This window comes from Stegodyphus dumicola, chromosome X1, assembly GCF_044657685.1.
Source record: "Stegodyphus dumicola isolate Sdum_Otavi_A_Nest chromosome X1, ASM4465768v1".
NCBI classification, from domain to species: Eukaryota; Metazoa; Arthropoda; class Arachnida; order Araneae; family Eresidae; genus Stegodyphus; species Stegodyphus dumicola.
In genome coordinates, this window is record NC_140780.1 from 184,150,320 (window position 1) to 184,163,123 (window position 12,804).

General features: G+C 32.5%; 1 protein-coding gene across 2 annotated transcripts in view; it reads left to right on the top strand.

The window, feature by feature from the left end:
* crm (cramped chromatin regulator) overlaps window positions 1-12,804 on the top strand; it is a 233,351-nt gene that overhangs the window by 188,235 nt on the left and 32,312 nt on the right. For both annotated transcript variants that reach the window (XM_085808035.1, XM_085808036.1), the window contains exon 16: window positions 4,410-4,579. In XM_085808035.1, coding sequence (XP_085664161.1) covers window positions 4,410-4,579 — 170 coding nt within the window. The remainder of the gene's footprint in view (window positions 1-4,409; window positions 4,580-12,804) is intronic.

The window sequence follows — 12,804 nt, forward strand, 5'->3', positions numbered from 1 at the left end:
CACATTTATATGTGAACAGATTTTTTTTTCCACAGTTGAAAATTAAAAGAACCTGATTGCTGACTGAAAACATCTACAATCCGTGATGAATATAATTTGTAGTAATTTTTTGTAAGGAAACAAACTTTGTCCGAATCATAATGCCATCAACTCTCAAACTATAGCTTCCCCCCTCAGGGGTTGACTCAGGAGAATTCCTGTGAAGTACTGGCTAGGAACTGTACTTAGGCAGTCTCAACCACAGGGGTACATAATTTGACTTCACAGGACATTCTAAGGTTGGTTCAGGCTTGGCAGGCACCTTACTGGCACTGTCGTTTCTGTTCCTCTGTCTGTGGTGGAGCTAGAGTGGAGATCACCGACCTACTTGACAGGGGTTTGGCCCCCAGAGTCCCAGTGGCGGGGACTGACAGAGCGGACAAAACACCAAGCATTATTTTGATGCCAAAGGAGTGGTGGCCAGAGGCAAAGATTTCATAGCGTTTTTCTACCTTGTTCTATATAAAGCTGGGCAGGGGCTGTGGGGTCTGCACTGCTGCTGAAGGGGGTCACAGAAGCTTGGATATTCAACCCCGAATGGCAGGCTCTAGAGGTTTCCGAGTCTGGGTTTCTTGTCTTTTGCGTTCTGTCAAACTATAGTAAAAAATAAAGACATTTTTTATTTATGCATTGAAGAAAAATTTATTAAGTAAGAGACTGGGTTATTATTGTATATTCTGAAGTTTTGTACCACTTAGTAAAGTTTCTCTGAAAACTCATAATTTTTTTTTTTTTATTTTAAGTGAGTTATTTAAGGATTAATTAAACATGTTAGATTTATTTTAAAGAAATGTCAATCTAACAATTAAATTTTCCACTGCCAATGTATTTAAATTAGAAATTCGAGCCAATGGAAAGTACCAAACTTTAGATTTAAGATAGAAAATATTTTTTTTCCCTTCGCAATATTATTTGTATTGTTTATGTATGTTGTGATAAATATTTAGTAAGCAAAGTGTGAAATTTATATAAAATACTTTACTTTTGTTAAGAGAATTTTTCATTTTGTCAGAAAACAATTTCCTGCCAGCAGTTTTCATATTGAGTGTTTGCCCCACATGCAATTTCAATTTGAAACCACTGCTGTGTAGTATGTTTGTTATGCTGTAGAGACATAACAAAACCATTAGCCATTACATGCTCTCAGGATCCTCCTAAGACCCTCTAGGCACTGAAATCCCCACTTTTAGAAGAATGGGATTTATTGTTACAAATTTTTATGAGAAACAGCTTCATTTACAGTATGAAAGCTAGCAGTGAAACATGTAAAGCTGTTCTGGATGGTTACATTACTTATTATCCAGACCATTCTGGAAACACCTTGAGTCATGTTTTGGCCATTTTGGGTTTCAAATACATATTGAAAAACGTTTATTCCACATTTATTTTGTTACATTAATGCTGGCTGTTTTATATTTTGCATCTGCATACAAAATTCCATTGCAATAAATTATTTATCCCTTGTTTTCTGTTTTTAGTCTTAACTGGATTCCAGCCAACTTCAGATTCATAGCTGCAGGTACTGAAACCATGTTACTTATGTTCTGTTGCTTGCAGCTTAATAAGACAATGCACCTTGCTTAGCACAAAGAATGTCAGATCTGAGATTTTGCAAAGTGGCACTAATTTGTGTCATTGTCCAAATAAGGAAATGGATAATTCTTCTTTACTATATATCATTTGGGGAGGTAGTGTCTTATCAACGGTATGAAACCATGGACTAGCTGTGCCTGATGAGTTCTGTCGATGATGCCTTTGTGAAGCTTCTGGGATCCATCTTTTGGAGAGCACTATTCCCTCATTGTGTCCAGAAATCTGTATGTGTTGGGTTTCATTGGTGATCACACACAGCCTTGCTTGGTCTTTATGCATACTGAATGATTTCGTTTCTTCCAATAAGACCTTAAATCATCCTACCTTGTCTCTGCCATTCAGACATAGCTTGTGAGACATATAGCTAAGGTGCAAAACTTCCATTGGTCTCAGAAAGCACAAAATTTTGTCTTTATATAACTTCTTTGAGCTGCATTTGAGTAAGTCCATGAGACCCATGCATCCAGGAATGTCTTGTGAAATTTCAAACCACTCTGTAATTAATTTGGTCTATAGTTCCCACAGCAAATACTATTTTAAAATTATAGATATGATGCATCTGCATGTTGTGCTGCTGTTTGTACCAGATAAAAACAAACCATTTATGAAGGAAATGCTTTGGTGGCCATTAAAATTGCTACACCATGAAGGAAAGCAATTAGAAAAACTATATTTATTTTATAAATATATCAGACTGAAGAATAAAATGATTAAAACTTCAGGCTTTTTCCAAAGTACAAAAATGCAAAAATCAGTTGCCTGAACATCACCTGTGGCAAAATAGAGGCCAGCATTCATCTGATTTGGAAATATTATGTACAGTCCAAATTGTATGTCTGAGCTGATCTCGTATACGGGCTTGTAGTTGTTGTCATGTAAGTCTCCGCAACTATTGATTGTAAGTTTTCAGTTGATGAGAGATCTGTAGAATCCACTGTTAGGGCAGGCATAGGTGATATGGCAATAAAAAATGTAGGTTTCTGTTGCATTTCTGTCAGCTCATTGGAAGTAGTTAGAAGAGAGGACATCATTCCATTGATGCATCCATGTGCATTCTTTTAGGTAGGTACCAACTCCTGTACTATAGCATCAAGAAATATAAAAGCAGTGCCTGGCTTGCTGACAATCTGTCTGTGCAGACATCATTGTAACCATGGATGTGGTTAACTGTTTCTGTACAATATGCACATCTTCCTGACTCAGGTTTAGGTTAGGTTATTTGAATGTGAGAAAGCTTACAGAAGCTGTCTGCCTGAGGGGAGGGATGCTCTCATGGAGGAATTTGCTATGTGAAACTAGCTTGTATTAACATTACACATGGAGGAAATCATGAAAACTAATCATGTAAACCAGTCATGACCTGGAATTGAATGGAACAAACTGCTGTACGCAGTGGTCTAAACAAGCAAGCCACTTAGCCACATCCAACTTGATATGATCCTTAACAGCAGTAAGCAGTACAAACAAGTTGTTTATCATCTTGGGCATTGGTAAGTGGAGCCATTTAAATCCCACACACCTCTGTGTGTGGCCCTTCTAGACTTCTTGATACCAGATTCTTACAAGAGTTGCTGAATCCCAATTGACCTGAGTGGCAGTTGTGCAGTTTGATTATCAGCAGTCTCAGAAAATTTCAGTTCTTCCGCTTTTGAGACATGCTGTTATGTATTCCTTTCTAGCGCAGCATTTTGATCCTGCCTTTTTGTACTATTAGAAGATTAATTACTGTTGCCTATGATGTGTGGAACCCATGAAATGCTAATCAATTTTCATATTCCAGTAATTTTTTCTCTCATCCGTCATTCAGGCTTGTGCATTCATTCATGATATAGCAGTTTTAATTGCCAGCAGTAGACAAAGTAAAATAATAATCTGCCGTATGAGCTTTATTTTGTGTGTGTGTGTGTGTATGTTACAATTTTTTTTTTTTTTTCTGTGAATATATCTGTGCTTATTTAAATTTAAAACATTCTGAAATAGTATTTTTACAAATATTAGTACTGTTTTCATCTTATATCCTTTCATGCTTGTGATAGTTTTTACAATATTAATGTCATTATGCTTAGCTTGCTGTAGCTAACACTTCATATTCATTTAGGACATTTATTGAACATCTTTTATCTTTAAACAAAATTTCAATTTTTCTTTTTTTTAAGACTTTTTATTTATATATATATATATGAATGATGAAGCACATCCAAAGAAATGGAATGAAAACAATGTCTTATGAGAAGTGTAATTTATGCAAATTTCTTTGCATCTGCATAATTAATGAAGTAGGTTTTTCATTAAATGTGTAACAACTTTTTTGCTGTGTAAGTTTGACAAACAATATTTAAGAAAGAGATACATGGTAACATCAGATAATTGGCAAGAAAGTTGCACTTTTCTTCTTCCTGAAAGCAGAGTTGATGTTGGGTTCCTGATAAAACAAAATCTTTCTTATCAAAAGGTAATGGTTTCCTGAGAGATTTTTTTAAACCAAAATATAAATCAATGTAACAAGTACTTTTTAAAAATTATTATGTCAATAAATACGTTTTAAGCTATTGTGACATTTAAAAAAAAAATAGTGATCAGGATATTTGCAGTGTCGAGAACGTACTATATAAATGTACTTCAATACATAAGGCTTAAAATCTACAAATCAAAATTAATTAATTTGGTAATATTTTATATTAATACTAGAAATACTGATAACTTATGGATTAATGTGTACATACATCTGTCACACATAATTATATGCTGTTATCATCTAATTTTTCTTCCATATGCAGATTTTGGGCTTACTCCAAATAAAAATAAGTTATATGATTCTGTATCAAATACATCATCGCTCAGTGTCGATCTCCTTCCTGCTACTCCAAAACAAAGTACTCCACCTGAAAGCCCAGCTCACCAACCTTTCAGAATCAATTCACCTGAAATTCAGTGGTTAAATGGAGAGGTAAACTTTTTTTCTTCCATAAAGAAATTGACCTTACACACTATCCATTATTTCTAAATTTATGTGTTCTGTACATACTGTTTGCGTGAACTGTAAAAATAGAGTATTGTATTTAAACTAAGCAATAATACCAGGCTGCATATCATAAATTTTCCTTTTGTAATGTGTGATGTATGCTGTGCACCACGGAGAAAATAGTGCAAAATAATCAAAGTACAAAAACTTCAAAAATGATAAGAAAAACATTCGAAATGACAAAAACTAAAAAACACAATGAAGGCAAAACAATTTTTATATTGCATTAAAATTATAGAATATTAACCTGACTATGACAGATGTTCACCTTTAACCTGCATATATGTGTGAAATGTTCTTACCATGTGTGCACTTAAATTTTGTGGTACAAAATTGTGGCAACTGCGATTTCTCCTTCATTCTGTAATTCTATTTCTAAACTATTTTTTCATTTGACTAAAATTCTCCATTTATATCAATTTTGTATTGTATTTACAGTGTCGACAAAGAATTTTAAACTAAGAAAATACCGAACAGCGATGAATCACTGTCGCTTAACGAGAAATTTAAATGGAAAACTCGACTTCTAAGAATGAAAGAATCCATCATCAGTGTAAAATGGTAATCCAGTAGACAAAATAGGGCAAAAAGGCAACAGTGAAACTGTTAAGAAGAGGTGTTGATGATTTCTAAATGTTATATATTCTTACAAACACGTACCTAAAAACAAAACATTCAAAATTAATGTATAAATATTTTATTTTAGAACATTTCATCATAGAAATGTTATTTTAGAACATTTAGAATTTAGTTATTTTTAAATATTATTAAATATGATTTTAGAACATTTCATTCATTTTTAAAGAATGTGGTAATGAATACCACATTCTCTAAAAATCATAACATTCTGTGCTGATGCACATTATTTCAGTCTTTTGCAATCAAGAAAAATGTTAATGTCACCAAATATTAAGATTAAAATTATACTTTTGTAAACAAGTGCTGTTGATTCCTGCCTTACTTGTGTTCAAAAACTTAATTACATAGTTGTACTCATACTTTAAAAGTTCATTTTTGAATTTTATTATAGGTAGATATTTTGTCAAAATGTCTGCTTGATTTTGCTAACACGAACTGAGGAATAATTTAATTCTTTCATATTCATCTTTTACCAAGAAGTATTTTTGGTTGGTGTGCCTTGAACTATTACTTTGTTTGCGGTGTTTTGTCTAGTCTAGCTCATTTAGAAAAAGGTTTCGGTTCTTGATATTTTGAGTTATGGAATTAGCTCCATTGTCAGCATTATGTAAGTCATACAATACGAATTAATCTAGAAATAATGCAGTCCTGAAAATGTTATTACTATTTTTAGAATAGAGAGGGGAAATACCCAAATAAAACTGAAAAATTAAGGGGCTATTGCTAATTTAAATTATAATTTTGATTTACATATTTTTTATCTTACACAATTCCCCCTTCAGAAAGAAACAGCCTTAGTGACAGAGAAGCCTTTTTGAGAGAGAAAGTGGTAAAGCGTTAGGAGTTGAAGAGAAACATAATTTTAAAATTACATATCATAAAATTTCAACCAAAATAATTATTTAAATAATTGCAAAATATAAATTTTGATGATATTTTAGAGCCCTGTTAAATTTTCAATCCAAAAGTCTGTCCATGTAATCATATTTGTTCAGGGAAGCCTTTTCAAACAATATTACAGATGTAAAAATTATATACGTACATTACTTATTTTGCATAATCATAACAAATTTCAAAATTTTATGACTAAATTTCATTGCTATAAGTTGCACTTTTAACATCATTTGTAATACTATTACTGAAATTATATTTTTATTAGTATAACATTTTTAATTTTCATATTTTGTGTAAACTGGAAGCCTCACAGCATTTTCCAAGTATTTTTCTTCATATTTTTATTCCTCACAGCCTTCTTCATTTCCATTTATTGGGCATATCCTCTTGAACTAACTGATGTATTAATATTCATCAGAATTTAAGGGGTGCTCAACAGTTACTTGTAAAGACCTCTGTTCCTTGCATGAGGTAACTGGCCTTTGCGAACTCTACTAAAACATTCCATTATATATAAAATAAATTAATAAAAGCACACTGTGTTATATGAAAAAATAAAAATGAAAATTCTATATAAAAAATTTCACTTTTTCACAAAGTGGGAGCCTTTAAAATTTATATTTTGTGAGGAGGTTAAAAGGAACAGTTATACAAAGGTAAAAACGGGCTTCTCTATGTACTCATTTATATGTTACACAATTAATTATAACATTCTTTAAATGCAATATCAAATTAATTTCACTTTTTATTTGCATTAGTCATATAAACTATCACAATTATTCAATTTTTTAAATATTCCATAATTTAAAGCTCAGTATAATAATAAATAATAATAGTATCTACTACCAGAGTACTTCAGATTTGCTACATTCAAAGCACAATTTTATATCATTTTTACTACACATGTTCAAAATTATTTGAACCATTGTATGAAGTTTACTTCATTTTCAAAATAATTTAAGAATTCTTAGTTTTATATCGAAGTTTTTAATAAGGTTCAATCCTCATCATTTACACACTTAAATTTTGTCAGTAAACTTCACTTTATGATGGGACATTTCGCTTGCGATGATTACAGACTTCTGCCAACTGCAGTATGAAGTGTTGAGCATGTTGATAAGGAGAAATATAACAGAAATTCCTTTCTATATGCAAAAAAATGTATTTTTTAAATGATATTCATAAGCCGTAAGATTTAATGTTGCTTAAATTAAGAATAATTGTTTTTTTTTTTTTTTTTTTTTTTTTGTTGTTGTTGTTGTTCGGGTAATCCTTAAGCATAAGTGGGAAATAGACATAAATAACAGAATAATTCAGGCTTAACTTTTTCAGCTCACGATAAAAGTTAGACAAAATTTAACAGAACAACGTGTTTTTAGTCGCCAGTCTCATGGTACATCATCAGCAGTGTATAACAGATGCTTTATGATGATGTTTGCAAATTTGAATGCTTTCAAGATATTGCAAACAAAAAGTAAAGAAGTAAAAAGAGTACAATTTTCTGCTGAATGGAATTTGTGAAGAAATGTGGAGAAGAAGCACTAAGTTAAGATGATATGACAGAAGTCTTTCTTTGTAATGACAGTCCTCCAATAATCAATCAACTAACAGACAACAAAATCTGCAGTATGGTTCTAAATCCAGAAAATATTGTTCCTAATAGTAAAAAGAGTGGAAGAGAGATTGTTGTGAATGAAAAAATTTTGATTCTCAATTCAGAGTTGCCAACTCTCCCGATATAGGCGGGAGACTCTCAATTTTCAACCGCTCTCCCGCCAACCCGATTTACAATATATTTCTCCCGTCTTTTACTTATTCTTAATATTTCTCACGATTTTTATGAAACTTGGCTTAATATTTCATTATATGAACAAAAAAAGTGATTTTGGACGTCTGAAAGCAACTGAGTGAAAGATTCATGAAAAGGTCCACAGACATCAGCTGAAATTAATTCACCAGGCTTGCTGGCTGGCTTTCTTATGCCATATGGTAAACGGTGTGCTTTGCCAAAAATGCATGGTTCACACAATTTTCTTTCAAATGGGATTTTAATTTCTAATTCTTTCTCAAGCATGTTCTTAATGTGATGTTTATCTTGATGTCCCCATCTCTGATGATATAACTCTAACAAGGGATTGTCTGCTTCAGCAGCATGCACTTCTATAATTTTATCAGGCATAATAGGTTCGATAGCTGCCTTGTATAAAGTACCATATACTTTGCGAGTTCCAAAAAGCACTACTTGATCATTAACCTTTAACCAGCATTCTGTAACTGTTGAAATAAATGTACTATTTGGATTTCTATCTTGAGCAGCAAGTAAAGAAAATAAATTTCTGTTTATCTCAGGGACATACCAAACATCTTTAAGGTAAATTCTTTGGATTTTACTACCAATAGTTGTTTTCACACATACTGTACCTTTACCAAGAGCAACTAAACTTTCTTTTCCAGCAGCCTTGATGCTACAGGGACTATCAAACTTCATAAAGTCAATAAAGTATGTGAAACAATTCATGATATGTCTTGTAGCTCCACTATCAATCCAAAAAGATGTTTGATCAGTCTTAGCCTCTTCGTCAATGGACATCAGAATTACACTGCCTGTATTTCCTTCATTGGTTTTCGTTAACCTATTCTTGGGTGGTCTTCAATCAGCAATCCACTGTTTACAATCTTTTACCCAGTGTCCTTTCTTTTTTACAATAATTGCAAATATCTTCTTTTCTTGGTTTTCTTCTGAATTTGTCTTTTTTTATATTGCTTTTGTTTTACAGATTTTGACATTACTAATGCCACTTGTTCATTCGTATTGCCTTTCTCATGACTTTTAAATTCTTTTTCATGAGAGCAAAGCTGTGCTGTTAACTCATCAGCTGTTCTTTTGTCTTCACCCAAGAGTAACCAACTTGACTTAAATGATATTGTCCTGGTAAGACATCTAAAATCTTGCAATTGAGTAGCATGTCAGGTAACTTATTTTCATTTTTCTTTTCAAGTCCTGAATTCAACTCATTCCATAAGTTTTTTAATTTGGAAAGATGAACTGCCATATTATCATTTTCATTCTACTTGAATTGAAAAAATTGCATGCATATATTATATAATTGATTTTCTGATAATGCTTCAAATAACTTATGTAATTCCAACAACACTTCTCTAGCAATCTGAAATCTCATAACTTTTTGCAGAGTTTCTTCTGTCATGGAATTCGTTAACGCCATCATAGCACTAGTGTTTGCATTTTGAAACTTCTTAACAGCTTCATTATATTTCTCTTGTTGAACAATCGGAGCATCTACAGGAAGAATTTCTGGTTTCACTATATTTCTAAAGCACCAGGATGATAATTTAAAACAAATTTTATCCTGTATTTCCATATAAGCCAATCGCTTTTAATGATAAAGGCTTTACTTGGACCTTAGATAATTCCATACTTTGATTTCTAAACAACTTTCGATTGCTATAACGAAAACAAAACACTTACTTGATTAGGCTTAATGAGTTCCGTTTCTTCGAGAAAACATCAATTCAAAACATTTGACACAATATGGGAGCTTGCTTGACCCATAACCTAAAAAAGTATTTCTTAAAAAATACATAACCTAAAAAGGTATTTCTAAAAATAGAGAGAAAAACAAGTAGCAGAGCAAAAATACGATGCTTTTATTGGAATGACAAACTATAGCTATTTTTTGAACGACAGTATCGCGAAGCACAATCTCCTGATGACGACAACACTCACTGTTGCCAGAACTTATCTAAACTATATATTATATTATTATTATTTTTATTAACATACTTTAATAGAATTTAAAGAAACTAAGCCATAGCAAAGTATAAAATTACATGAAAAGAAATTACCGGGCAATAATGGTGTTATACAACTTAACATACGTATAAAATAAACAAGTCAGTTTGGTGTAAGAAAATTACCTTTAGTATGGAGTTTGATCTTCCCTAGAAGCAATATAGCACATGCCGTGATGTGTGATGCTGTCAATTATATTGGCTCTCAGTTCTGTAGGAAGTGAGAACCATTGCTCTTGAAAAGCAGTTGCAAACATGGCAAGGGTATAAAGGGGAGGATTGAGAGCAGCGGAAAAAAGTCTTCCTAAATCAAACCAAACGTGATTGATAGGATTCAGGTCCAGTGATCGAGCTGGCCACTCCATACACTGATTTCTTAGCTGTTGAAGATAATCATCCACCATGCAAACCCTATGCAGTCTAATGTTGCTGTCCTGTAGCAGGTAATAATCACCTATTGTCCCAGCATAGGTGCACACATAAGCATTAAGGATCTCATCTCTATAGGCCTGAGCATTCACAGTTCCACTTGGAAAGATATGGAAGTCTGTGCATCCACCTAAAGAGATACCACCTCAAACACAGACACTGCCTCTTCCATATGCATTTCTATCACGAATGTTTGATTTGATCCTTGATAGTGGGTTCTGTATCTTTTCCAAATAAAATAATGCCTACTATTGGTTTGGAGACTACACCTGGACTTATCCATAGAGAACAACCCTGCACTGCTGAGCTGCCCAGTAACGAAATGTTCAGGCTTTCTCTCAAACATGCAATTTTATGCTTCTCGCAGATAACTCATTCCAATTGCAGTGCCCCTAAATTGCATATTGCAGTTTTACTCAACAACTTTCATATTCGGATTTTATATCGATTAGCATAGTTTTGGTCACGTTATTTCTATTTTTGGAAGCCAGTGTTTATACGTACATCATCAATCCCATTGAAAATGTGGCAAATAAAATATTGAGCAGTATTAACCCTCTGGCTGATATCCCGCAACTTCTATGGGCAAATCAAATGTAGCAAAATTTGCTCATCCCGCGATTTCCGCAGGCATATGTTTTTCTTTCTTTATTAAGGAGCTGATCCTGTTTTTTCCCCATTTAACCATTGAAATAAATTATATACAGTATTAGGCATTTAGTTTACGTTTTGGCCAAAAGATATCGTTAGTTGTCCACTAAGTTGTGGCATTTGAAGGCACGTGGTATTAACGCTCAAACTTCACTTTTTGCCACTTTTATCTTACAGAAATGGCTGCTAGGAAACGTTTAGCAATTATCTTGATTATTTAATTAAATTCTTAATTAGATTAATAATTAGATTTATTGAATCTGGTGCAAAGATTGTGAAGTTGGACTTTGCGTTAAACTCTGTTTTGAACTCTGTCGTGCTAAACTGCATTTCTAAGGTATTTTCCCCTCAGAGCTTTTTATTTTCTTAAATTTTATACATTTTACTTTTTTATATTATGCAATATATAGAAATTAACTGTAATTCAACTGAAATTTATTTTTGGTTATAACATCTGAAATTGGTTTTTCTGGCAACTTTGTTTCTCATGATAAAAATCTGTATAAAAAATATTTTCTAGAAAAAAAAAGTGTATTTTTCAATTGTCCAATATATATAGATTTAAAATATGCCAAAAAATACACAATTTTTGAAGCGATTTCGGTCCACAAATTGAGCAGTCAGAGGGTTAATAATTCAGTGAATTTGATACACATTTATGATATACAGTCAAAAGTCGTTAATCCGGACTCGTCGGGACTTCGGCGATTCCGGATTATCGATTTTCCGGATTATAGATCATCAGTTTAAATCGCGTAAGATGGCATGCAGAAATTCTAAAATTAAAAATATGAAACCGTAATTTATGAAATAAAGAACAATTATGATCTAAAGGGTATCAAAATTTAAAAAAAAAAAAAGCTTAATATTTATTTGTTTACTTTATTAAACATTTCTCTCAATGTAAGTTGTTTAAGTTGCTTCGTTTTATGTGATAATACTTTCTTTTTAATTCTATAAACAGACATAATTTTTTGTTCACTTACAAAGTTCGCTGTTCAAGTCCCGTTAATTGCTGTGCCGAGAATACCGACTAACTTGTCAATCGAAATTTTTTCGTTTTCACTAACCTCTCTGTCACATTCTTCATGTCTTTATCCATTTTTTACAGCAATTCAACTTTTTGTTTGATGGACATCGAAACATACTTTCGTTTTGTACGATCCTTTGGGAGCTCCAGAATCAAAAATTCTATTTGACGTAATCAAAAGTTCAAGTTTACTTTTATAGTATTGCTCTTACAGTCTGCAAAAAATAATAAGCCGGATCCAATTCGAAAATTAAGGAACAACGCAATCATCAACATTAACTGAAATAGATAATTAGATAATTTTAGCTTACACCGTCCGTTATACATAAAATGCGCACGCGAAAACGTATTCTGTGCTTGCGCATACGCAAATGCGCAGTCATAAGAGGTCTTACGCGCACGGGTAAACGCCTATGCGCATGTGTCAACGCGGCGCATGCACAGAAAGTTTTTAGCTTTGAGGTCCGAATTAACGACTTTTGACTGTATTTCAAATTTCTTCCTTACTTCCATTCATAATACTGAGGGGAAAACATTTATAAATTATTTCAGTTTTATTTGTATGTGAATCAGATAAGCTGGATTATTTTTTTTTAATCTTAATAATGTGATTTATAAACATTCTATCAGAATGGTTAGCTGCTTTTACAAAAATAATAATAATAATAATAACTAATTAACTGGAGAATACCATTGT